This window comes from Uloborus diversus, chromosome 9 (genome assembly GCF_026930045.1).
Source record: "Uloborus diversus isolate 005 chromosome 9, Udiv.v.3.1, whole genome shotgun sequence".
NCBI classification, from domain to species: Eukaryota; Metazoa; Arthropoda; class Arachnida; order Araneae; family Uloboridae; genus Uloborus; species Uloborus diversus.
Genome location: NC_072739.1, coordinates 151,183,289 through 151,211,240, shown reverse-complemented (window position 1 = coordinate 151,211,240; position 27,952 = coordinate 151,183,289). Strand labels below are relative to the sequence as shown.

The 27,952-nt window shown below is 32.9% G+C and overlaps 1 protein-coding gene across 1 annotated transcript; it reads left to right on the top strand.

Moving 5' to 3' along the window:
- The first annotated feature begins 495 nt into the window (after positions 1 to 495).
- On the top strand, positions 496 to 26,364 carry LOC129230005 (sphingosine kinase 1-like). The gene is made up of 6 exons (XM_054864392.1): positions 496 to 916; positions 5,772 to 5,924; positions 13,015 to 13,109; positions 16,865 to 16,980; positions 22,001 to 22,221; positions 25,589 to 26,364. The coding sequence occupies exons 1-6, from the start codon at positions 496 to 498 to the stop codon at positions 26,362 to 26,364; spliced, it is 1,782 nt and encodes a 593-aa protein (XP_054720367.1).
- The last annotated feature ends 1,588 nt before the right edge of the window (positions 26,365 to 27,952 follow it).

Genomic DNA, 27,952 nt, shown 5'->3' with positions numbered 1-27,952 from the left:
TTGATAGTTTTCTGTTTGAAGACAAATAATCACTTAAATTAAGTTTTGCAGCAAAAAATATTATTTATCCTAGTCAATATCAACTATCTGGGAGATAGAATGATATTGTTATTCATTTTCTTATTAAAATCCGTTTTCGTTTACTTTCTTAAACTAACTGAAGTGAAGAGCTATGTTTTTTTCCCCCCTTCTTTTTTGTTTTGTTTTCTTCTGTGTTTTCTCTTTTGATTTTTATAGATATGTGTCAGTTGGTGAAAATTCAATAACGTGTGTTTTTACTTCCTGCACGACGCGATTGTTATGTGTGTTCGGTAGTTGGAACAATTACTACGTGAAGGATATCTTAAGTATGAGAAAACGGGCAGTGTTTTTTGAAACGATGTCCAGTAAATAGCTCAAGATTTGTGCCAAACATGCGCAATGCATTTCAAAACTTTTATAACTTGAGAATATAAACATAAGGAATATTTTAACTGATACTTCACAGTTCCTACGATGGCATTTTATTCCTCGGAGACAGTAATACTGAAAGATCAGTTCAATTTTTTTCCTGCTGTGTCTGTATCTTGTAATGTGACTTTGACTGAAAAATATTTTTCCATTGAACAAATTAATAACTCGAAACCGGAAAGTGATAAAATATCATTAAATGATGTGATCGGGTGTCATATTTTGCGTGGAAAGTGCAATAAATTACGAGATAATGCAAGTGACATTTCTGCGTATTTTTGTATATATGCATATCCTCTTAAAACATCTGGTGGTATATTAAGTAAACAAGTACGACGTGAGCGAAGAGCTTTAACATTTCAAACAAAACGATTTGAAACGCAAGATGAGAATTTACAATACGTGAATAAATGGCGTAGAGCGATTTTATCTCTTCTGAAAGGAATTTCTTGCATGGAAAACGGAGGTTTGTTTTAAAATATGAATAAATTATTTTTCTAATTTTCTTGAATAGATAAATCAAAATTATGAAACATATTTCACACATTGGAATATTTTTTATGACTTCTTGAGTTGTATTTGTGTGGAAGTGGAAAACTAATGTAATTTCTTGCAAGATGTCATTTGCTTGTATTTTGGCTTGCTTGAGTATTAACTTATTTCATTTGATCTTACATTAATGTAGTCTTTTTTTTTTTCATTCTAACTGGAACTGTAATCACTTAGAGAAAGTTTTGAAAGATTGATCATTTAGCATGGTTAATGAGATTTGCAAAGAGAAGTTTTTACACCATTGAAATGAAATAAGGGATTTAATTATAGAGAAAAATCCTGCTGAGGTTTTTTCTTTTTAAACTAATCTAATACATATAAAAATCTCCTGTCAAAGTGTTAGTGTTTGAGCTCCTCTGAAACGGCTTGACCGATTTTTATAATTTTTTTAAGTGTGTATTTGGTTGGTATGAGAATAGGTTATAAAGTATATTTCATACCGCTAGGTAGTCAGGGTGTCCCTATCTATCTTTTTTTTTTTTTTTTGAAAATCATTGTAAAACTATTGTTGAAAATCATTGTCAAAACTATTGTTGAAAATCATTGTAAAAGCCTTTCTTAAATTAATTACATACAAACATTTTACTTGTAAAGATGACTGCAAAAGTTTGAAATCATTGAGAGTTTTCCGACGTTTTGCCGGGGAGCGCTGCGTCATTTTGTTTTGTATTACAAAGCAGTGTGTGCAAAATTCTGAACGATACAAAAATTTAGTCTATTTGTGTGTTTATGTATTACTGTGACTAATGCCAGCAAGACACAAGGAGGCTCATTTGAGCGAAGTGAACTGTAAATAATCCAACAGAGTTTTTGAACTCATTAGATTTGACAGGCATATTCTTACAATTTCTACGACATAAAGTTAGGTCTCCGGTTATTTAACTTCAGAAGTTGAACCCACTGTGCAATGGCACACGATTGGTAATTAAAAAATTGATTAAATTAGATTATCAATGACACCATTTTGAACGGCAAATTTAAAACCAAAAATGTTTTGCTGCCTTGAATTCCAATGATTCCCACAGATGTGCCAATTGAATTTAAATGTGTTCTATTCCCTATTTGATTATGCATTAGCAATGAAGATCATTTAGTCACAAGGTCAAACGATGTCTGTTTGCGGCCTAGATTGAGCACACTATGTTTTCACTTGGACAATGAAATGGGCATTTTCTCGCGTGGACAAACTGCAAACCATCGAGCTTATTTATGTTGGCTAAAGTTGGACTGACAAAAATATTGCACACTCAATTGCTCTTCAAATTGAATTAGGTGATTTTATTTTTTTCATTTTCATATTTTAGGATGAAAAATCTATCACTTATTTCACATTAAGTTTGACTTTTAAGGGATCAAACAATGAGTTTGTTCGGTACATTAATGAAATACATTGTATTGAGAAAATGAATGGTTAGAGTGTTATTTGTTTTTATTGGTGATCATCACCTACAGCGCTCCATTCCTCTTTCTTCAAAGATCTCATCCCCACAAACTTACAATATATTTGTTATTTTTTGATTAACTTCACTAGAAAATATTTATACGGCAAAACAATGTTTGCCGGATCAGCTAGTACATATATATCTATAGTCTAAAACACACCCTAATTTACATCCTAAATCCTGAGACAAATATTATTTTTCTTCTTCTCTATATTTTTGAATCAACAAAAAAAATTATTCTTTTGTATATAACCAGTCTTATAATGTGATATAAGTATCAGACAGAAAAATTTTAATAACATATGTTTCAATGAGAAGCAAAGTGCCAAAATTAAAAATTTGGAGATAAGCTGTATAAATGGTTGGTGAACCTCTCCTCTGGTTTGAGGCAAAAAATAGTACTACTGCTATACAGCACGATTTAGAATATTGTTTCAATGAAAGCGTACGTAGAACCGAAACCTTGAAAGTGTTTTACTCAAAACTTGAAAATGTTCACTTACACCCCTTTGCTTCTCACAGTCTCTCGTGATTTATACTAATTATTTCTCTCAAACAGAGCAGTGTTTTTCTTCATAATTATTACTATTATACAAAATTTTAAAAGTATTTTTTTCTGAAAGAGCATGCTTAAAACCATAGAATCTGACCATTTTTTAAATAGTTTCTTTAAGTTTAATATTTTAAAAAAATTACTTAATCAGTACTCTTTCATCGTTTAACGCTTCTGCTGGTGACATCAGAAATGATGAAATGCCATTCAGTGTTGCCATTCACGGTCCAAAATATTTAATTTGCAACTTTACTCACGTGTATTGGCAACAATATGGTTGGTAGCAAGCGTAGAGCAGTTTTAATTCGCTGCTTGATTATCATAACATGGAAGCGTAGTAGAAAGATGTGACAAAATGCATCACATTTGTGACGTCATAAAGACCACGCCTTGTTTGAAAAATCGGACATTAAAAAAAATTAATTTGAAAAAAAAGCTGTTGGGAAAATGAAAGTATTTTCTAGGTCCATGTTATTTTTTTTGCTCATTCTATGCATTTCAATGACTAAAAGTAGTACTTTTGACTGAAGGAAACCACCCCATTGTTTTATAAAATCTTCCCTGTGTTATTTTTAATTTTGTTTTGAAGATGGAATTTAATTTTAATACCCCTGAACCTGCCCTTGCTGCATCCCTGCTTGTATACATATTAAGTCAGAAGAAGAATTAATACTTAAGGAAACTAGTTCATTTGAGAGATACTTATGTTCCTTTAATTATGGTAGAACCAAACCCAGATAATGGTTCTCATCAATATTTTTCTCTAACAAAAGCACATGTATGAATGGAAAATTTTAAATAAAGAATAAATTTATTGTGTTGGGCTGTTCTAAGCATATACAGCTTTGCAATTGCATCAAACAATGCTTCTCATAAATATTCTAAAGTATACATTTCAGCTGGATTCCTCTTTTTGCTAGGGCAAGTGTACTTACTCAAAGCGTTTGACAGTCAGCTTGCAACATACATACATTTTTATTGTTATGCATCAAAAAATATATCCTATTCTGTTATGAAAAAAAAATCTACAGCTATAAAAATTTTTGCTAAAAAAATGGCATACCAAAGTAAAGTATTTTTTTTTTTTTTTAATTGACAGAAAACAAGATAAAGGAAACTTCATTGGTTTTCTTTTATCTCAGCTTTTTTTATTTAAAAGGAAATTAAGCTACAGAACAAGATGTTCACTACACATGACATAATAAAGTAAAGATACATAATTACCTGAATTTTCCACCTTTTTGCTTTTTATTGATTAAGTTCTTGGATTAAAAAATTTTTTGCCAAACAAGCCTTCGACATAGAAACAAAATAAAACAAATAAATGATTTAAAGAAAATATTTTTCTCAAGATTATCTAATTTCATTTCCTATATTTAATTTTAGAACCCAAAAATATATTAACTTGAAATTAATTTTTCTTTGAACTGTATGGCATTAGTTTAACAGGATTCTTTTCTTTCGGAATTGTTTCATGCGATGCAATTAAGAAAAAATTGCTCCCCCCCCCCAAACCAAATATTGATGTAATTGTGCATGAAAGTGACATAGGGTCTTACTCTTCCCACTTTAAAAGGTTCCATTAAAAAATTAATATAAAGAATAGTTAATAAATTCTCATTTTGAAAAAATCTGAGATGATTATAAATATTTAATGAAGCTTATTGTAGAAAACTAAAGAGTTCACTGTTTTTTTAATGAGATAAAAAATGAAAAGTACAAAAGCGAACCAACTTGCCTCTACTCCGAAAATAGATTTTTTTTTTCTCTTTTTTGATGACAAAGAATATTACTAAATAAAATTGCTAAAATTTTTTGAGAGTTTTTATAGAACTATCCTTCATCTTTGCGTGCTATGCTGGAACTATACTGCGTTCACAGAAAAAATAGAGTAGATTTAAGCAAAGAAATGTGCCATTTGGCGATGTCAATCACATGTTTGACTTGGACAAGAGCCAAGCAGACAATGAATGTCAATAGTATTGATTTACTTTCAAATATTGCAGAGCCAAACCACGAAAGTGGTCATAGTGATAAACATTCTGGCAACCTGTTTGTTTCCTTTCGGTCTATCTTTCCTGCGAATAGGTTATAGTTTTGAAATTATTTTTCCAAAAATGTTTCTTAGAAAATAATAGCTTTTTGTCACTTTTGATTTTTTTTTTTTTTTTTGAGCTAAAGAAGCACAGCTAGATATTTTTTAAATCTGAAATTTTTTGAGGGTTCTAACAGATCTACCGCACAACTTTTCCGCACAAAACCAAAATAAATTTCTAAAAAAAGTTTTCTTGGTCCATCTTAGTGTACAAGCATGAATATAAATCTAATTTTTGCAACTAGCCTTACAGATATCTTGTAGCAAAGTGGTTAAAACACTGTATTAGCAGTCAGTGTCAAGAGTGTGACATCAAAACCCACTATTTTGTATCCTGTTCCTTCCCATCATTGCATACAAACATTGACAACCTATGCTTCATACCAGTGCTGTGGGGAAAGTCTTAAAGATACTCTCCTATTTTAAATTCAGAAATATTAAAAAAAAGTCAGTGTACAGTAATGTAATTTTCTATATCACTTTGTTCCCAAAGTTTTTGACAACATTTTTGAGATAAAAGACCGTTTACACCACTAGTTTTGTTTTTGAAAATATTCTTTTCATTTATTTGTGAATTATTAATGCTCCAGAAGTGCAAAACTGAATCCATGCCTAAAATTATGCTCTGAAATTCCTTTTTTCAATGTGTAGATCAAATATGTTTTTTCTCTTTTATTAGAAGTTTGCATTCCAGACACTGTACCTCCTGTTCCTAAGTTTTTAATTTTGATAAATCCGAAAAGTGGACCTGGAAAAGCTCATCAAATATTTCAAGAGCGTGTGGTTCCTCTTTTGTTCGAAAGTGATGTGCAATATGATCTCCTCGTAACTGGTAAGTATGAATATAGTTTCAAGCTTATAACAATAAATATTGAGCAACATTTCCTATCAAGCAGTCATGATAATTGTCTAAATTTTTAAAAACAGCAAAACTGAATGAAATAATATTTTAATGAATAAAATTAATAATAATTCCAATTTAAAAAAAAAAAACCTAGTAGTTAATCAAAATAATATTCCAACTATGCCACCTCATAGAGCTCTATATTTTTCAGAAAAAGCTTTATTTTATTTTTAATCTTTCTAATTGAAGAATAAAGAAATAAGTTCAAGAATGAATGAAATTTTTGTAATTTTATTTTTAAAAAAAATCAGGTGCTTTTCATCCAATAAATTTCATGTAAAATATACTTCCCTCCAGCAAAGCATTGAGAAAATGTTTTAAATTTATATGATTGCTTACTTTTGAACAAAAAAATTGTAGTTTTGTCTCAAAAACTGAATTGTTTTAATATTTTACTGAGCAATTAAAATACTTAAATATTCTTAAAATGTAGCAGAGAATGTTAATTGATTATTAAGTGGCTGTCCATAAACAATGTCATAATTTTTTTGAATATTTCTGCCCCCCCCCCCCCTTTGTGCTTGTCATCAGTGGCGGATACAGCCGGCGGGCAACCGGGCCGGTGGGCCGGTCATGCTTCGGGCCGATCAACTTACAGCAAAGTCTTTCAGGCCTGTCTACTAACAGCAAAATTTAAATTTTGCACGCATATGTTTAGAATAACGCAAATTCACAAAACACAGCATCAGCTCCTCTTTACGCATGGGCTAAAGCTTGCGGGTGGAGGGAGGCAGGGCTGTCACCAAGAGGGGAGAGGGATTTCTGAAATGGGGCTACCCAGGGCCTGATTACCACACAGGCTGTCTAAGGCTAGGGCCCCATGTTCCTAAGGGGCCCCAAATTTTTTAAAGAATTATACATAGCATTGCAACAATATGAAAAACACATGTATTTAAAAAAAAATGACTTATTAATTAGAAAAAAACTTCTTTAAAGGGGAATTTTAATCATTCTGCCAGCAAAGAATTTACTTGGTCACGATTATGAGGGGGCCCAAAGGGGATTCTTAAATGCACATAAGTGATTTATACATAGTTGTGTGATTAGACAAAGAGGCCTCCAAAAGTTCATTCGTGCTTTAAAGTGTAAATCTAACATTGCATAGTCTTCAGGGGGCCTCCAAATTAATGTGGACCTAGGGCCTCACTTTTACTTATTCGGGCCCTGGGGCTGCCAATATATTTTTAGTGGTATAATAAAAATAAATGAATAAATTTAAAAAAGAAAAAAAGTAAAATATCCTAATGGTGAAAGGTGTAGAAGGGGGCCTGTGAAAAAATTAACCTATGTCATTTTTTTTCCCGAATCCGCTTTTGCTCTCGGCGACTCTGTTTATAACAATTGGAATAAAAGGGACAAAATATTTTTTTCCGTAAAATTATTTATAAAAAAAAATAAATAAATACGATCTTAAAATACCATTGAGGAGCATGAAAGACTCTACATTATTAAGATTAACAAATCAAAGGCTAAAGGCCGCCGAAATGTGAGTTTCAAACATTTTTTGATGAAACATAAAGTATTCTGTACGCTGCACAAACTCACAGTTTCGGGTCCCTCAGTTTAAAAAGAAAATAAGTTGATAAAATCCAATGTCGAAAGAATTCCGGTGATCCCCAGAACCTCCCCCCTCCTTCCTAATATCATCGAAGATCGTGTAAAATTTAAATTTTTGGGTTTTAATTTTGAATAACTTCATAAGAGAACATTCGAATCCACTCCCGCCATAACATGGAATTTCAGTTCCGAAAATTTGCTGGAGGAAAGTACTCGAACCTCTCCCATTTTTTTAACATTTCCAAAGATTGTCTAAAACTGTTTTTAAATTAACAGTGTCAAAAATTTTCTGGGAAAGTGCCCCGTCCCCTCCTCTCTCTCGTCATCATCATCTATGTAGAACGTTTTAAATCTCGTTTTTAGTGCTTCAATTTCGAAAATTTCCCGGGGTGAGCCTCCTGAAAACTCCTTTTCCTAACATCACTGAAGGTCAGCAAAAATTTCGTTTTCGGAACTTAACTTTCGAGTAACTGCCGGTGCTTGAATCTTTTCCAAAAAAGACTTTTAAGACTTCAATTTGAAATTTTTCTGGTGGATGGCCTCGGAATCTATCTCGAAATAAAATCACCAAAGATCTTCTAAAACTGAGTTTTCGGAGCAAATATTTTTTTTTAAATTTCAGAGGAGAGCCCCCGGAACCGCTCTTCATACAATATACTCGAATATAATTTAAAATTCTGTTTTTGGATTTCCACTTCCAAAACTTTGCAGCAGGAGAAAACCTGAACCTACGCTTCCCTAACATCACCAAATATTGTTTAAAATTGTATTTTTAAGACTACAATTTCGAACATTTTCGAAGAAAAAACCCCCGGACCCCCTTTTTTAGATTCAATAATCTTTCCATTAAGTTTATATTGCAAATATTTTAATGACTCCCAGAAGCCAGAAAGCTTAGTCCACTCTCTCTCTCTCTCTCTGTATTGATACATGCGTTTGAAAAAAAAATTAAGGGACTGCCAAACTCGTACTCGACTCCTCCCACCAGGTTTTTGACCTTGCATCGAGTCTGAGGGTCGTCAGAGTATGGCAGGATAAAAAAGGGAATGTTTATGACAAGGCCCAGTAATGTATGTTTGTGTCGAGGGACCCATCAAGTTCTAAGATGGCCGTATAGTCTTTCACCTATAAACATCGTTAGATCAGTTTCATAAAACGGTGCAATTAAAGTTACTTATTATGACTGTAGAAAAGGACATACTGGCAAGCCGTGTTATCATTGCGGAAATATTCAATCAAGTTCCGGGCATTATGAAAATACTTAATTAGACAATTACAAACAATTTCTCCCGAAAATATTGCTTAGCTAATACTGTATCAATTTGTTCACCATTAAAGCGCAGAAGTGTTCCTATCTGTTAAATTTTGCTTAAATAAAACATATTTACTTGTTAAGAATAATTTCCTCATATTTAAGTGATATCCCAATCGTTAGGTAAAATTTAATATCTATAAGATCTATGGGGCCGCTACATCTCCTAATGCCAGGGCCGATTGTTTCAACCAATCCGCCACTGCTTGTCATGCTGTTTTTCATAAGCATATAGTGATAAAAAAAAAGGTGTCATTCTTCCTTTTACCCCCTCCCTCTTCTTGTCACAATTTCTCACCCACTCCACTAAAATCATGACATCATTTGTGGATGACCCCTAATCGCATTTTCACTGCATATAGTTTTCACTAAAGCAAAGTTTCATTGCACTTAGTTTTTCCCACAAGCCATAGTAATTCATAACGTTTTTTTCTCAAGTTACCAATGCGTTAAAAAAAGATAATGCGATGTAAAATGATAAGTAATATCTTTCCTGAGCATTTTTGAAATTTTTTATGAGATAAAAATTGAAAAGCTTCTGGACAAACTTATATTTGATCATGAGTTTAACTATCTGTTTTATCTTGATTCATTCTTCTTTTTTATTCTTTTATTTTTAACAAAGTCATTACTTCCAATGTGTTTGTTTACATGCTTCTTATCAATGACATTGTGAAGTACTTTATCTTGTTCTTTATTTTCTTCTCACACCTTTGATAATTTCTTAACAAAGTTTTAGATTTTATTTTCTTCTTGTACTTATTTTAAAGTATTAACTTTTTTATTTCTCTCTTTTGGATGCATATGTGTGCTCAAGTTTAATTACTAGTCCTCATTATACATATATACATATTTAACCTATTTGTTTATTATTACTATTTATTTTTAACTTTTCCACTCTTCCTCTAATTCATAAGACTTACAATCATAGGTGCCCATTTGCAAAATTTTAAGGGCTCAGATATTATCCCCATGGTTAAGCAAGTTATTTTCTCCATTGGACTGATTTGAGCAGCGGCGCACCCCCAAAATTTTTGGTTGGGTTTTGAAAAAAATTAGTTTAGTATATTTCACTCAGAAATGCGGGGGGAAAAAATTCATAGCTGCTATACTAGTAAATTTACTTGAATCCAGTGTATCACCACACCTCGCTAGTGAAAAGTAATTTTATCCATTTGGAGAAAAAAAAAAAACCTAATAAATAATTTCATGCAAATAAAGAAACTTCTCCAACAGTTTATTGTTCAGTGCTGTGTTATTGTATAGAATAATTGCATGTTCTGTAATTGGGTATTTATTCGTGTATCAATACAAATTCTTTTATTTTAAAACAACAATGGCTAATAAAGTCCCCCCCCCCCCAAAAAAAAAAAAAAACATTGCTATTGCAAGAAACTTGATTAACTTTGGCTAATCAAGTCCAAAATAAATAAATAAATAAATATACATGGCTATTGCAAGAAACTTAATCAATAAAATCTACACCGAAATCAACCAAAAACCAACAATTTTAAGGTAAATAATCAAAATTTTTTTAAGGAGGACTTCCGGACATTTTGCTGCAGTTGTCCATCCAGGGGGGAAGAGGCACAAGACTCGTGACTCTCCCCACAAAATGCTGAGTAGATGTTTTAAAAAAATATTCTTTATTATTGAAGAGAAGAAAAGATCTCATTTTGGGAAAACGCAGTTATTTTACAAAAAAAAGAATGTTGGGAAAAAATCTTAATTTCTCTTTCAAAAAGAAATATTGACATATAAATTTTTCAACAGCTTCAGATTATTGGCAGCGAATTGTGTACCTTCTCGCACAATCCTGTTTTTTTTCATATCTCCCCCTCCCTTTTTTTTTTTTCAATTTCGTTTTCATTTTTTCTATTAGTCCTCAAAATGTTTCTTCTCCAAAGCCCTTTCTCCAGTTAAAGTTATTACAGAGAACCTCAAATTTCCTTTCTTGGGCTTCACTTTCGCAAAATTTCCAAAGAAGATCTTCAAATCACCTAAATATATCGAAAATCGTTTAAAATTGCGTTTTTGGAGCTTCAGTTTTGAAAAACTGCAGTGTCCCTAACGTTACCAAATATGATCTTACACTCATGTGTTACTTACACCATGGAACTTACACCATGACTTTAATTTTGGAAAATATTCGAACAAGGGCCTCTGACCCCCCTTTCTCTACTATCATCAAAGAGTGTTAATATTTTGGTTTTAAAAACTACTATTTCAAAATATTTAAGTGGGAGAATCCTTTTTTTTTTAAATACCTTAATCAACCCACTTTGCCCCTTAAAAGTTTAAACAAAACTTCACAAAATCGAATTTTTTCAAAAGGTAATGATTCACACAAGCCTGTAATTGAAGCGTCGTCCCTCCCTGGTTTCGATCACTTATCCACAAGAATCTAATTAGAATATATCTGAATGTTTTTTGCATTACCTTTAAAACTAAACATTGAAAAGCTTTTTAATATTTTAAAAATAATTATTATCAAAAATACTTGAACTTTGGATGTAGGGGAAAAGGGGGCACATGTGAGCACAAGACACATGTGAACATGGTATGTTTTAATTGGATAACGTCAAGCAGAAAATCTTGAAAAATTCTCAAATAATGGCAGTACCAGTCCAACTTCTTGACCAAAATTTTACAGCAAGGAGCCAGTTTATGTTCCTTTGGTGGCAGTTTCTGATGTAATTTTATCACTATTTTTCATGTAAAAACATATTTAAGGCTAACTAATAAGCTAAAATTAACTATTGCAAACCATTTCAACTACATTTATGATGATGTTTAAATGTTTTAATTTAATTAAAAATTCTTTATCTTTGAAAATTACTTCTAAGCTAGATGTCTGAGCACTTGTGAACACTATATTTAGGGGCAAATGAGAACAGTTCCCATATCCTCTCCGTAATATACTATTAGTGTAGGGTTATTATAAGTGTGAAAAAAAGGTGTAAAGATTAAAAATTATTATCCTCGTACAATCAGCTTGAAAATTTATTGTTATTATTATTACATTATTATTAATTAATTAATTAATTAATTATTGTTTCTTATTTTTTAAATTCTTTTGCTACTGAATAGATGATCAACAATTTAATGTTATATTTACATGGGAGAAAAAGACAAAATATTTTCCTTTAACTAAAATCTGAAGTTTAAAATAATTTTAAAATTCATCATATTCTGTATGAAGCTTAAATGCACTGTGCAATAAGAATACGCTCAGGGCCGGATTTGGAAGCGTGGAGGCCCCGGGGCAACGAAGAAGTGGAAGCCCCTAATCGGGGCTCGAAAAGATCATATTTTTGAAAATATCCGATAGTTTCATATATGTCTTTGATATTTATGTATATATCCGATATTTTCGACCCGAGAAAGTTGGGATATTTTGTAAAAATTTTATGGTGGGGGACCCTTTGTTGTGGAGGCCCCGGGGCAGTAGCCCCGCCTGCCCTCCCCTAAATCCGGCTCTGAATACGCTTTATATAATACAATATTCTTTGTATTGTTTAGTCATTTTTTTACTTGTCGATCCTGTGATTAGAATATGCTACGAAACTTTGAAATGTGACAGTTAGCTGAGTTATATAATTCGGAAAAAATATTCTTATTGACAGTTACTGTGCAGTTTAAACGGACACAGTTTAAACACTCCACAGTACAGGTATATCATCACATACACCTGTTGTGCCCAATGAATTACTGGGAGTATACCCTTCAGAAAAATTGATGGGAACATCACTGATTCAGTGGTCTGTGCTTTATCATTTCTTCAAAAAGTAGAACCTTATTTTTAAATTATTCCTCAATTTCTTGAAATCTCCATCTATTTCAGACATTGTACTATTGCTTTACTCTTTTAATTAACAATAGAGAGAAAAGGTGTTATATGGAGAAAATGATTTTTTTTTCTCTTTATTTATTTTATTACCTTTATTGAAGAAAGTTGTTCTTTACATCAATATTTAATCTTGTTTATGTCTTCAATTTTATTATATTTAGCATGTATTTTCATTTTACTAATTTAATCTATTAAAAAAAATTAAATAATCTTACTAGTTTTTCAAAATGTAAATTGCAGATTTTTGACAATCATAATCTGCCTTTTTTTTTTAAACTTTTTTTTTTTTTATCTTGCAGATCGTGCAAATTGTGCAAGAGATTATGTAAAGCAGGAGGATCTTACTCAGTGGAATGGAATTGTTGTAGTATCAGGAGATGGGTTATTGTTTGAGGTAAGTCTATCTATACATATGTGCTGATATCAGTACTCCCAAAGCACCATTATCTGAACTTTTTTCATGACTTTCATTAGCCACTTATGTAATATCATTTATTTAAAAGAACAGTATTATGGGGATGTCCGCAAATGATGTCATGCATTAAGGGGGAGTTCATGAAATGGTTGGGTTTATGACAAAGGGGAGGGAGGGGTAACAGTAAGTGTGAATCACACTTTTTTTGTAAGAATATGTTTATGAAAAATAGCGTGGTGTGTGACAAAGAGGGGGAAGGGAGTCAAAAATGTTGAAAAAAAGTGACTTCATTTAGGGACAGCCCCTATTCAGAATTTTAATTTTTCTCATTCTGTGGGAATGACTATCTCCCACAATCCATACATTTTTTATAAGCATAAACTTAAAATCATTTTCTCATGACTACTTCAAATTGCTAACTTTTTTTAGTGAGTTTTAATTTTCAGTTGAAAAACATAAGCAATTGAAACTACATAAATATGCATGAAATACACCACCAGCTCTGTCATTCCATCCGAGGAATGCAGTTTTGTGCTTTTTAGTACTCATCAGCCTGGAATAGAAAGTAACTTTTCTCCACACGCACCCCACCACTTAGCTTTAAGCCTTAGGTTCCACTGTCCGGGGGGTCCGGTTAGCGCCCCCCCCCCCCCCCCCCCCGCACGGCTGGGTGCAAAAAATAGGAAGTAAATCGGAAAACCTCTTAAAGGAGCCTTGAGAGCCAAACAAGCTGGTAGCTAATATAGAATTAGCACACCAGACGAGTTACCGCAGCAATGGTGCGGTTCAACTCAAAAGATTGAAGGCAAAGCTAGGTATTTGAGGTACATTTCTGCCTTAACCCTGGCTGAGGGTGGTAACTTACTGCAAAATACATAAATATATTCTGGCTGTGTGGCAAAATGTAATGAAACGCTGAAAAATCCAATTTTTTTCAATTTCTTTCTTTTTAATTTGTTATAACTATACATATTCAAAACGTTCTCAGATTTGTAGTTTCATGTGACATACTAATCAGGGGTCCCCCCCCCCCCTGCAAAAAACAAAAGTTACCTTTCCTTCTCCCCTCTAATGTAGCCTCCCAAAGAACAAGACCTTCTCTAAAATGGGGTAAAACTATTTTAAAACAGCACTCCTAAAAATTCAATATTTTTTTCTTTGACATAACCCCCCCCCCCCCGCCCCCTCCCTCATAGACACAGTAACTAATCATAGTTTAAACTGTTAACTTTTGATTAAAAAAAATCTACTTCATTGCTTGAAATGCTTGTCTTTCCTAGTGTTCAGAAACATATTGTCAGCCCCGCTTAATCAGGTAATAGATAAACGGATATCCCGCTTCTATGAATGAAACCTCCCACAACTGAAACTTTCCCCACAGACGAAATGTTAAAGATGCCTGCTGAATCAAATAATTTCCCCGAATAATCAAATAATATTAATCAGCTTTCACAAATATTTTTGTTGAGAAAATTTGTAAATAAGTAAGAAATAAATTTAGTAAAAACAGTTATTGACGTAAAAATATAGTAATTTTTTTTGCCAATAATGGGCGAGAAAAACAACATTCATATTCCATCAAAACATTGCAAGGGCAAATTTCTATTGTCTTTGCAATTATGCAAAGACAAAAGAATGGATAGTGCAGTCGATAATTAAATGAAATAACACAAAGAAATATACAAATTTTAGCCCATAATAAATTAATAAACATTAAGTGTAACACATGGGAGACGAGGAAGGGAAAAAGAGAGTCAGAAAAGTGTTCCCAAAAGGCTTTGAGCAAGCTATTATGAAATTTTTCAAAAAATGACGTGCTGAAAAAAAGATGCCAAAACAAAGATTTTATAACACAAGTTGTAAGTTACTTTTTATAATTTCATATGTATTTGCCATTTGCATACTAATTATTAAACTATTTTGTTGTTTATTTAGCTTATTTCAAAAACTTTTTACCAATAACAATAATTATTTCCTTCATTTCGCTATTGATTTATTATTGTTACGTTTTAAGACAAATATTGTCAATTTAGAATTGTAAAAAACATTTCCCCATTAAATAGGGCTGACAGTATTTAAATCATTTGCTGGGGAGAAAATATTTGATGCTAAATTTTCTTAAAGCAATTCAAGTCATGCAGAATATTTACAGGATAAATCATTGATGTGGATTTTATCATAGTCCAAACAGGGGAAAAAAGGGAAAAACACATTGAGAGTTATAAAAAGAAACACCAATGTTAAGATGTGAAAATTATTCACCATGACTGTGATTCTAATCATTTAAATTCAGTGCAAGGAAAATTATTCACGAATTCTTAATAATCATGTTACAAAATCAGTCTGTTTGAGCTATTATTTCTTTTACATTTTTATCTCTTTTGTATTTAATGATCTCATAAATATTTTATTCAAGGGTTTTTTTTTAAAAAGAGAGGTTTATGTAACTTTTATTCAACAGAAACAAAAAAATAATCTGGAAATTTCAAAATTCGCTAACTAACTTTGAAGATAAAACTGCATGAGTTACTTCTTTTCTGACCCCATTTCTCATGAAAAATGTATGCCAAAAACAGAGCATAATAAATGATCCTTTTAAAAAAATATATTTTATTTTCCTGCTCCATATCTACTTATTTGAATCATATTTGTTTTGAACAGTTTTGATTCAATAAATCAATAAAACAAAAATGTGGGTTTTTTTTTTTTCAATGTGGAATTCTACATGCAATTAACAAGAACTTTATTTAGTTCTTTGTCAAACAAGATAAACTATTATTAAAAGTATTCTGTTCACTCAAAATTTTGATTAAAGCACTTTATAGCAAAACAGTATGAATAAGCAATTACAAAATTCGAATTTTTATTGATCTGCTTTGAAAGCTGTATCTGCTGTTGATTGCTGAAAATAGGTAGTAATTAATTTACTCACTCTTGATTCAACTTCATAAAACAAACTGTAGGCATCTGAATTTGCACCTCATTGCTCCAATGTTAACACTATCAGTGATAAGGCCTAGGTTGCAAAATGCTAGTTCTTCAAAGGGTGCAGAGAATCGAAAAAGTTTGAGAACTCCTATCTTAACCAACTGCACAAAGAAGGGTGCAAATTCCATGGCCGCACAAAAAATAGTTTTCTAAAGAGAACAGAGGGGGAGAATATTTGAAATTAATTTGGACTAAATCTTACTTTTCTTACTAAAGTTTTTCTCACTCTTTCCTCTCTCTCTCTCTCTCTTTGTTTCATCATTTATAGTATTAGGGAATTTTTGAAATGTACTTACTTGTATGCATAAGATCAAAATTTTCATAGCAAAAGAAAGCTAATGAACATGAATTTATTCCATTGATTTATACTCTGACTGTAAACAATCCTGCACAATGTATTGAGCAATCACATTGCTTATTGTTCTCATTTGACTGTTTTGAATTCCTATGATTTTATTTTCCCCCCGCCTCCCTCTACAGCACCAACATCGACCAGGCTCACGATGCTGCTCCTCTAGCAAAAACCATCTCCAGATTGTGTCCATATCCTACACACACATACACATACGCGTACATGCACACCTACACATATACACACATACCCACACACTCATGCCTGCACACAGACACAAACACACACGCCTACATACACTCGCACACGTGATTGCGAAAAACATAATTTAAATTCTAGATGTTGAAATTCAAATTAGTTATTATTATTTTTATTTATTTATTTTCACTTCCAGGTATATAATGGGTTAATGGCCCGTTCTGACTGGCAAGAAGCTGTAAAAATACCTGTTGGTGTTATACCTGGAGGATCTGGAAATGGCCTGGCCAGAGCAATAAGTCATACCACTGGGTATTTTTTCTTATTTTAATTTTTTTTTCTATGTGTGTTATCAGCTAAAACTACAACCATTAAAATCAACTCTCTCAAATCTACCAACTCAAAATTTGCAATTGTTCGAAATTTGCACGAAATTTTAGATGTAATTAATGAAATTTACAGTTAAACCTTACCTTGGATTTTAGGGTAGCAGTAACATTTTGAATGTTAAATGTTAAGAGGAAGGAATCCAATAATACTTCAGATTTTATTTTTATAGACTTGGCAAATGTGTATTAGCCTCTAAAGTAAGCCAACGCCTTCTTAATGCTAAATGCATATCTCATTTGCCTCAAAAAGGGTACCCATGTATTGTAGTAATATGGGAAACAGTGCTACCCCCAGCCGTCATCCATTTAAGGCTTTGCTATAGCAGTGGATTAAAATTAAGTTATTAATTGGTTCATTTTTGAATTTTAACTGTTAAATTTAGCTGTTTTTCAGCATCTGTGAAATGGTCTTAAAAAAATTTTGTAATGCATTTTTTTATGTGTTTAAAAATGTCAAGTTTCCTTTTCACTAAATGTTGCCTTATTTTTAGTATTCTTACTTGAAATAAAAGATTGAATATAAAGTATGTTATTCTTTAATGTTGTTTGTTCAATTTTGTTCTTATCTATGCTTTTTTTATTTTAATTTACAAAAGTTTTTAATATTTGTATTAAAATTAGTATGTGGAATTTCAATTGTTCTGTAGACTAATTAATACTTATTTTTAACAAAAGCAAAGCAAAAAGCACAATTGCTAAACACATGTTCAGTAAGTTACCGCCCTATAGCCAGGGCTAAGGCAGAAATACATGAAATACACTGCCAGCTCAGTCAATTCTAGCCGAGGACTGCAGTTTGGTGTTTATTAGCACTCATCAGCCCGGCAAAAAACGAGCGAAAAATAATAGAGAAAAAGAATGTTTTGGTGAAGTAGAAAAATGTAGTGATTTACCACGACAAAGTAATCACCAAGATGTAGAATGGTTTCAAATGAGTTTCGAGTGCCTCGGAGCAAAAGAAGTTGGACAAAGGATTGCACCATTCCCTGTGTCTCTAAAGGGGTTTTCTGTTCATCTCCCCTTTTTGCGGAGGTGGAAATGGTATCATAAGGTCCAACAAAATGGCGTGAGAAGGGGGCGAAAAGTTTTAGGTAGGTTTTTTGGGCTTCTTAGGACATTTTCTGACACGCCCGGGCTCTAGAATGAAAGTAACAGCAGATAAGCTTCTCCAAATCATTCCTAACTCTTGAGCAGGGACGCTGACTTTCAAAAATTATTGGAAGGGCCCGATGGTCTAGGGGTATGAATCCCTTGTAGGTCCCCTCACCCCTCCCGAAAAACCCCGTAGATTTTTTGTACATCAATAATGCTAGACTACATATTTTCTAGTGTGTGTTTTATACGAACCAGCAATATGTGACATGGTGTTTTCAAGGTAAAATGATCTAAAAATTGGATATAAATTTTCTGCTTCAATTAGACCATGTCACTTGTCTTAAGAGAAGTTTTTACAGTTTTATTTTGTGGTAAGCCAAACAGAGCCGTAGCTTGGATTGATGTAGGGTAGGGCATAGGGTACATGACTTGCATATGGCAGGGCACTCCAGAAAAATTTTCATGTAGAAGAATTTCATGAACCTGAGTCATGAAGCAGGCTCTCATGAAGCATGTGAGCCTAGGGCTGTCACAAAATGCACAATTTTGACGATCCTCTTTTTTTTCTTTTCTTTTTTTTTTTTTTTTTTTTCAAACTTATAAGTGCAGGAAGAGAGACAGAGCAGATCTAGCCTCTGGATTTGAGATGGGGTCATTACTAGAATATAAGCACACTACTCTTCCAACCACAAAAACTAATTTCAATGTTTTCAAAAGGTCTGCATTAAAGCTTAAAACACTAACCTCTTTTTTCTTTTTCATACATTAATGACTCCCCTTGTATTTTACTCAATCATGAGAAGTTTTTTTAAAAAATTTAAATTTGGAATGTGCTTTGCCGTTTTAAGAATAAATGCGGACCTTTTGAAAATTGAAATTTGGAGTTACGTCCTTTTTTGCAGCAGATCCTTCAATTAGCAACATGGGGGCTCTTCCTCATAAAATTATTGAAAGTGTAGCTCTAAAAGCGTATAGACAATCTTTGGTGATGTTGAGAGAAGAGAGATTCAGATGCCCTTTCCTGGTCAATATTTCGAATTTTAAATCTCAAAAACATGGTTGAAGAATATATTTGACAACGTTAGAAGAAATGATGTTATTCAAAGAATTTATCCCAGATATTTTTCGTAATAGAAATTTCAAAAATGCACTTCAGTACTATGTTCAATGATATTAGAGAAAGAGTTCTCTCCCCTGGAAAATATTTAGAAGTGATGTTCTTTAAAACGCATTTTTAGGAATGATTCGGAAACTCCCTTTCGGAATTTTCGATATAAAAGTTCCAAAATACAATTTCAGAGGATCATTGGTGATGTTAGGGAAAGGGGAGGTTGGAGCCCTCCCATGGAAATGTTTCAAAACATTAGTGTTAAAATAGCATTTTGAGGCGATCTCTGGTAACGAAGGGGTTCAGAGACTTTTAACCTGTAATCTTCTGAAACTGAATTTCTAAAACTGCAATATCAGACAATCTTCAAAAACGTTAGGTGAAGGGGGTTTGGGGGTTTACCCCCAAAAAATTTTGAATCTCAGTCTTAAAAACTAAGCTCACCATCTTTGATGCCGTGAGGGGAAAAAATAGGATTTGGAGCATTTTCCAAACATTTTTCGAAATTGAAGTACTGAAAATGCAACATCAGAACGCCTTTTAGCAAGGTTAGAAGGCTTTCCCCCTTTTTTTTTTAAATTAAATTCCTACTATAGGCTATATCTGATAACGTTAGGAAATGAGTGGGGTTTGGAGCTCTGTTAAAAAATTTTACGAAATTCGAAACCCTAAAAATGCGACTTTAGGCCCCCTTTGATGACTTTAGGGAGAGAGATGAAGTTTGGTACTCTCCTCTCAAAGTTTTTAGAAATTGAAGTTCTTAAAACGCAAGTTTCAGAGTAGTCTCTGATTATGTTATAGGAAGGGTACTTTCCCCCTGAATTTCACTTTTTTATGTGCAATTTTATAGATAGGGCATCAGCCCCAAAGCAGAATACTACTAAATTTGCGACGTACGTCGTAGAACAGATGCCTGAGCTGCAGAACAATTTTGTTCAAATGTGAGAGGAAAACTGACAAATTTTCTGCAGAAATTTTGCAAATTTCAGTGAAATTTGTGCAGAAACCGCGGTGCCGAAAATCTGCAGAAACTGCGCTGCAGAAAATCTGTAGAAACTGCAGATTTTCTACAAATATCTTCCAACTCAAGATAGAATTTTTCAGAAATTCTGCAGATTCCTTAAAATTAGAAGAAAATCTAAAATTCTAGCAAATAAGATAATTTGGCGGAAAGCTCGCGATGTTGATAAGTTGGACGGGCGATAATAATAAGTCGCGATAATGTTGGATAAGTAGGACTTTCCCAATCGATCTTCATCCACTTCAATTTTCGCCATACACGAATGTTTTGGAAACATGCCAACATAGAAACACGTCTATCGCTGGAAATTGCGTGTCTTGTTTGAGATTTCAATCCCTTTGTATCCAGAAAACTTTAAAATTATTTAGAAAGTTTTGAAGTGTTTTTTTATATGCAACCTAAACTCCACTCATTTTATTTATTATTTCAGTATTTTTTCATTTAGTAACATTATTTTATTGCTCCTTCATGCCATGTAAAATTAACCAAAAAAATGTGGTTTGACACCTAAGTTCGGATTTTTATAAAATTTTGTATCTTTACTCTTTCTATGCATTTTAGAAAGCATATAAACTATTTTTGGAGACTCTCAATCGGTTTAGGTTTGACACCTAGTTAGAGTTTTTTTGAGATTTTATAGTTTTCATGATCAACTAATTTTCCAAATTCCGTGCTCTTTAATTAGTCATTTGGTTGAAAGCTGTGATGTTTCCGGAAATATCTTATTTCCACAGAAATAAATAGCAACAGTCCAATTTAAAAAAAAACTCCTATATGAAACAATTTTGATTTTTGGCACCCAATTTGTGGAAAATGTCACGTTTTTTTGCATACAATGCTTGAAGTACTTGCAGAACAATTTTGGTCAGATGATTTTACGTTGCCAAACATCGGGAAGTATTTTGCTTTGGGGGGCATCAGTCAGAAAAGGTAGGGCATTGCTTCCTAATACCACCCTTCGATACGGTGCTGGAGCCATGCAGTGAACCATACATTGCTTGTGGCTGTGAATCTAAAACCAACTAACTCGCCCTCTCATTGATGCGCCATCTGAGCAGTTCTCTTTAATACTGAAAAGCAAGTCTAAGTGAAGGAGAATGTCTTTTTGTACATTAAATAGAGCCTTGGTTTAATACTTAGAGTTTCATAAAGACCTACATATTCCTCAAAAGTTTTGCAATTCTCATTGAGACTTGTCAAACAAAAAGAACTTATCTTCAAGTAAAGCACTCCTCAAGCAAAAGCAATCGCCACTCCTTCTAAAAAGTGACATGCACAAATGCAAATTATTGCCCCCCCCCCCCCCAAACCCCATGGAGTCGGCGCTAGTGCTCTTGAGAGAAATTATGTATAGTGTGAGAAATTTTTGGAAACATTCCTCAAGTTGCTTCAAGACAGTAAACTGGTTTTTACGGAAAAATTACATTTGAGTTCGAAAAATATTCGACGAACAAAGTTTTAATTAAAAACTTTTCAACATCAGAAGGAAAAATAACAGATAAGTACAAAAAATTATGGGGAAAAGTAATTTTTCGTCACATCAAGGTTTTTGGGATATTGAAGTTTGAGATATCGAGAGCATACTGTATTTGCAGATAACTTACTTGGTAATTCCCTCAGTGAAATAGAATAGCAATAACTTTTTTCTATGCATGTGTGTATGTAGTTTTTTCCAAATTATTGTTTTTATTTTGTCTTATTTTGTCACTCACTTTTTAGAGAACCATATGATGTGACAGCTGTTGTTCCTTCTGTTATGAATATTATTCGAGGACGGATTGTTCCTATGGATTTGGTCAGAGTACAGACCCCAAATGAGTTTTACTTTTCATTTTTATCTGTTGGATGGGGCTTAATGGCTGACATTGATATAGAATCCGAGAAACTTAGAGCTATTGGTGAGGCTCGATTTACTGTATGGGGAATTATACGTGCTTTAGGTAAAGCTTATGTTTAATATGTTTTGTATTTCATTATTTGTTTGGAATGCTGAAATGTTTTTTAATTTTAGTGAGATCAGAATCACTTTACACCTACTTTGAACACAAAATAATTTCTTAAGTTTTACAATCACCCCCAACTTACCCTATCGCATACAATGCAATGATTTTCTACAAGAAACCTCAAGCATTTACATGCAGCAAAACTAACTAGAATAGTTAAATACTAAAAATTTGAATTAATATTGTATTTATGTGACTTTTTTTTTCTTTTCTTTTTTTATCTAAGTGCATATAAACTCCTCTAACAGGCTTGATCTGTTAAAAACAACCCAGAGTCTTAACAGTTGTCTCTTACAGATAGTGTTTGACTTAAATCATGGAGGTCTCTGCTCATGAAAATACTAAAAATTCTGTGGAAAATTAGTTTTGTCCCATCTTTCCTCAAACTGGAGTGAGGTCTTAAGCGGGGTTCCTCAAGGATCAGTGTTAGGGCCTGTTTTGTTCATTGTCTTTATGAACGATATTCACAAAAATATTTCTGGGAACATGAATTGTTTTGCTGATGATGTCAAAGTTATGGGGACTGTAGAAAATGAAGAACAAGCAAATCAGCTGCAAGAGGATCTAGATTATATTACGGAGTGGGCTGATAAATGGGGTATGGCTGTTAATGTTGGGAAATGTCAAGTGCTACATTTAGGGCATGGAAATAAGTGTACAAGTTATTATTTGCAAGGTTCAGTCATTAGTCAGGCAGACAAAGTTACTGATCTGGGGGTCTTAATAAGTCAGGATTTAAAGTTTAGCCAATAGTGCAACATTGCTAGCAACAAGGCCAATAAGATGCTTGGGTTTATCAATAGATCTATTTCAAACAAATCTAAAGAAATTCTTCTGCCCTTATATAGAAGTTTGGTAAGGCCCCATTTGGAGTATGCTGTTCAGTTTTGGTCTCCTTATCTTAAGAAAGACAATGTATTGGAAAGGGTTCAAAGGCAGGCTACAAGGCTAATAAGAGGACTTTCCCACTTAGATTATGATTCCAGGCTTAGGAGGCTGAAAATGTACAGTCTTGAGCAAAGAAGAGACCGAGGGGACATGATTCAGCTGTTTAAATTCATTAAAGCGAAAGACGTTACGGGGCTAAAGTTTAGCACTGAAAACAGGACAAGGGGTCATTGTTTTAAGCTATTTAAATCTCAGGCTAACATGGATATTAGGAAAAATTATTATTTTAGCAGGGTAGTGGAACTTTGGAACAGCTTACCAGAAGAGGTGGTAATGAGCAAAGGAGTAGACAATTTTAAGAGAGCCATTGATCTTCACTGGGGATTGTAAATTGACTAGGACCAGTCTAGCTGGGCCCAGAGCCTGTTGCTGATCGTCACATTTGTATTTGTATAAATGAAGTACCTAGTCTATCCAGTACTGGATCTTTGATTTTTCCAGACCTGGACAAAAACTTAAATTACCTCCATTACCCATCTTCCTTCAAGTGTTTGCATCAAGTTTCTGCAAAAAAAAAAAAAGAGTAGGATAAATTTGCCGTGCCTGAAAGTTACTGCCCAAATTAGGGCTGCTGGGTAATGGCTTGAACCCACTATCCAGCTCACAAGAACCTGCCTCAAGCACGAAGCTAAAATTAACTTTGAATTTACCATTCTTATGGTCATGGAGAGCAAGACTTGATTTGCATGGAAGCTCAAAGGAGCTCAGTTTCTGCACTTATTTTCAATTTCCTGTGTTTCCAATTTCATTTTCAAGCGCAAGTTTTCAATTTCATAGTATTTTGTTTAATTTATTTAAATGTATGAAACAAAATTCAGGCTGTTTATGCATTAAAGTAGGTTCTACAGTTCACGCACATCTTTTGTTAAAAATAAAACCCTGATGGAGAGATATTTACTGCTGGAAATTATGCTTTTTTGTTAGGAAATTGTTGTTAGAGGAGTGAAAAGAAATGACTGTTTGGTGCCTTGGTCTCAAAAATTTTACAATGACCACAAAAATGGTTGATTCAAGTGTGTTACTGTAAAAGGGGGTAACTTTGGGACAGCGGGTAATTTTTAGTTTACAGGGTTCTCTGTGGGTCACAGTCTGCAATCAGGGCTGTTGAATAGACCTGTACTGTGCTTCTACGTGGCAGCAGTTTTCAGAACCCTAGTCCTCTGCACTTACTGCAACAGCAAACTTATTCTTGCCATTTGTTTTTAAAAGTTCTAGTTTTGGTGAATATTTGGTTTGTGCCTCAGGAACTGCTCACATCAAATTACATTCATGTCTGTATGCACATTGATAAACACCTTTTCAAGTGATTCAATATAAAAGTAACCATGATATCATAAGTTTTATGTTTTACAACCTCTCTATTGTAAATTTTCATCTTTTCACAGGATAACTTTAAGACTGAGAAATTTTCAAAATTAAAAAGCTGCAAGTTTACCGCAATCTTTTGGCTTTAGTTGCAAGGGCGCCCATATGTAAAATTTTTAGGGGGGGCTCAGATATTTTCCTCATGGTTTAGCAGGATATTTTCCCCATACAAACCGATTTCAGTACAGATTAGAGTTATTAAAATTTGACATTTTTAATTACTTATTCATTAATGGCAGGAGAAGAAATGTTTTTACATTTCTGCAGAGAAAAAAGGACTAAAAGCAAGGAAGCTCTAATTTCAAAGGGGGGCTCAAGCCCCCCTCCCTTTCCCCTCCCCCATATGGGCGCCCTTGTTTGGTTGACAAAAACTAAACATTACAAAGTGTTTAAATAATATTAGTCACACTATCTGTTTGTTTAGTAACATTTCAAAGCACAGTTTGAAATAATGTCTGTAATCTTGAATTTTACCCATTAAATAGAATGTATTATTCTTATGACCTGCTAAATATAATTATCTAGAATTTATTTAAACTCCTTTCCCTTGTTGTTTCTAATGTAGATAATGGGGGGGAGGGATTGGGACACATTAAAAAGTTTTTTCAATGAAATACCATAGCAACTAGAGTATTATTTTGCCATATCTTATAAGAGGAATATTCAACTGACATATTAATGATTTTTTAAGCTTTTTTGCTTTGAAAATAAAGATAGGAACAGAGTAAAACTTTGAAATGTGTCCCAAAGTTACCCTAGCTTAATAGTTTGGGTTGTGATATTTCCAGTTTACGAAACTTTAGTTCTAAGTTAAAATGCGCGAACCTCTAAAAATAATTGTGTTTAGGTCCTTTTGTCATACAGACATATCTTACAAATTACAAAACTCAGACTTCCAAAGCCAAAACTGAAAACATGTCAATACATTTAATTTATTATTATTAGATTTTTTTTTGTAATAAATGTTACTTATGTTTAAAATTCCTTGTAGGTCTACGAAAATACAAAGGAAGATTATCCTATTTACCTGTTAGAGATTATGATCCAAAATCCCAAGTAAGAATATTTACAGAACCAAAACCTAAAAGAAGCAAAACTTTGGATTGCACTTTAACCGTATCAGATAATTCTGCTTTCACTGAAGAGGACGGAGATCATTCTATATTTCGATCCAAAAGTTTTGGAGCTCGAGACCCCGATATTATCCAAGACGAAGACAGAGCAGTTCGTTTATTAAAATATAGTTTCAGTAACGAGAAAGTAAACAATTCATTTTCAGACATGACTGATTTTCAGGAACAGCTACTTCTTGATGAAACCCCTCGTGATGTTCCTCACTGTACAGTTACCTCTGATGTAAAATGTCCTCAACCAGCCAAATCAGCTCCTTTCTGTCCTCCGCTGAGTAGTCCGGTTCCAGACGATTGGGTCACCATCAACGATGAATTTGTCCTCGTATATGTATGCCATCAGACACACTTGTCATCCGATGTTCTATTTGCCCCTGATGCGAGGCCTGACGATGGCATAATGTGGTTGATAGTTATCAGGGCTGATGTGTCAAGAGCTCAAGTTATATATTTTTTGTCATCATTGCAGACGGGTGAACATGTCAATATACCTTATGTGGATTATATTCCCATACACGCCTTTCGTTTGGAACCCTCTACTTCAGATGGCTTTCTTACCGTTGATGGTGAAGTAATTCCATGTTGTACTATTCAAGCTGAGGTTTTACCTTCTATAGCCCGCATAATGACCCGCTGAAGTAATAGAATGTATGCATGTTTAGTTGTGAATTTTTCCAGTAAATTCATGTTTCCTTGTATTAAAACTCTAGATTAGCGGTCGCCAATAGGCGACCTTTTCATTGAAAATGGCTGACACCAAAAGTAGGGATCATATGTTTATGTTTTGTTCAAAATAATATTGAGCTACAACAACACGCTTCCAATCTTATTTGAGCCCTTCTCTTGAGTCTTTAGTAAGCGATATTTTGACTTTTTACAAATATCTTTTTTCATTGTTCATTTCAGACTGGATATTTTTATTAAAGTAACAAAATCAAAGATTCCTTAGGTTTTTACATTACTTGTATTTAAAAATGGTCCGTTTTTACCTTTTTTTAGGGGGGGGGGTGAAGGGTTTTTTTTGTGTTTACGATCTTTCAAAATTCCAAACTCCTCCAAAAAATAATCATTTGAGGCGGCACTATCTTTTTATAAAAAAGTATATCCAGTGAAATTTTGTTGATATTTTTGTAGAGTATCATAAACCTTAAATTTGTTGTTAATATTACTGGTAGCAAATAGGTTATTTTCTTTTTTACGTTGCATGCATACTTTTATTAAAAAAATGGCTATCAAAAGTGCAAAAGTGACTACCATTCTTTGTGACTTTTTAGCCAGTTGCTACTATTCAGAATTCCTAGTCTAGAGCTTTACTTACAGTTTATCGATAGGAAGCTGTGTCAAACATTTGTATGAATATGGTTTAACTATTCTATGGCAGTTTTAAAATTTATAGTTATTTATATGCTTGTTTTAATGCTAAGATGTTTATTTTATATATTTTTTATGAATATGTTAAGGCTGTAAAATTTATAAAGTTAAAATATGTAACTTGAATTTAGAGAAAAAAAATTTGATATGTACTATCAAATTTTTCCGATTTAATAATCATAGCATCAAATATTTGAGCATTTATTTTTTCTAAAAATAATGTCAAATACTTTGTGATATATTTTTCATGCAAGCCATTTATAAAGATAAAATTTAATATTTTCTGGCTATTTTGGAGAAATCTAAATCTTAGTAAGTTTTGAGAAATAAAATTTAATCATACATGATACTTTATCTGAATTTAGAGTGAATTTTCTTAGAATAATCCTTTTTGAAAAGGATTGCTGTGTGCTAACTGTGTGCAGTATAGTTTTCTGAAATTTTTCTCAATATTTATTTTTCTCATGATGCCATTGTGTTTGATAATTGTTGTGAATCTTTATATTTGTAAACATTATATAAAATGCAGTTAAACTGTCTGACACATTAGCATAAACCATTTACAGTATTATAGAGGACACGAAAACATTTTAACTCATATCAAGCTATATCACTTTAGAATAATTTGAAACTAGGTGCCTTGTGTATTTTTGTTGGAGATATTACCCATTTATACAGTAGACGCCGCTTAATGTGATCACTTTGGGACAAATACAATTCGATAACAATAACCAAAAAGAATGCAGGAGACACAAAATAATGATTTTTTTCCCAATGAAGGAGTATTTATTTTGGCAACCTCAAATTAAAATCACAATGACTCAACTGAATGCTGTTTTAAATTATAAATTATT

Bases quoted from the DNA above. Each gene is read 5' to 3' on its own strand.
- LOC129230005 (XM_054864392.1), top strand. From the start codon at position 496: ATGGCATTTTATTCCTCGGAGACAGTAATACTGAAAGATCAGTTCAAT. The intron at 917-5,771 runs GTTTGTTTTAAA...CTCTTTTATTAG, and splicing joins TTCTTGCATGGAAAACGGAG to AAGTTTGCATTCCAGACACT. The intron at 22,222-25,588 runs GTAAAGCTTATG...AATTCCTTGTAG, and splicing joins GGGAATTATACGTGCTTTAG to GTCTACGAAAATACAAAGGA.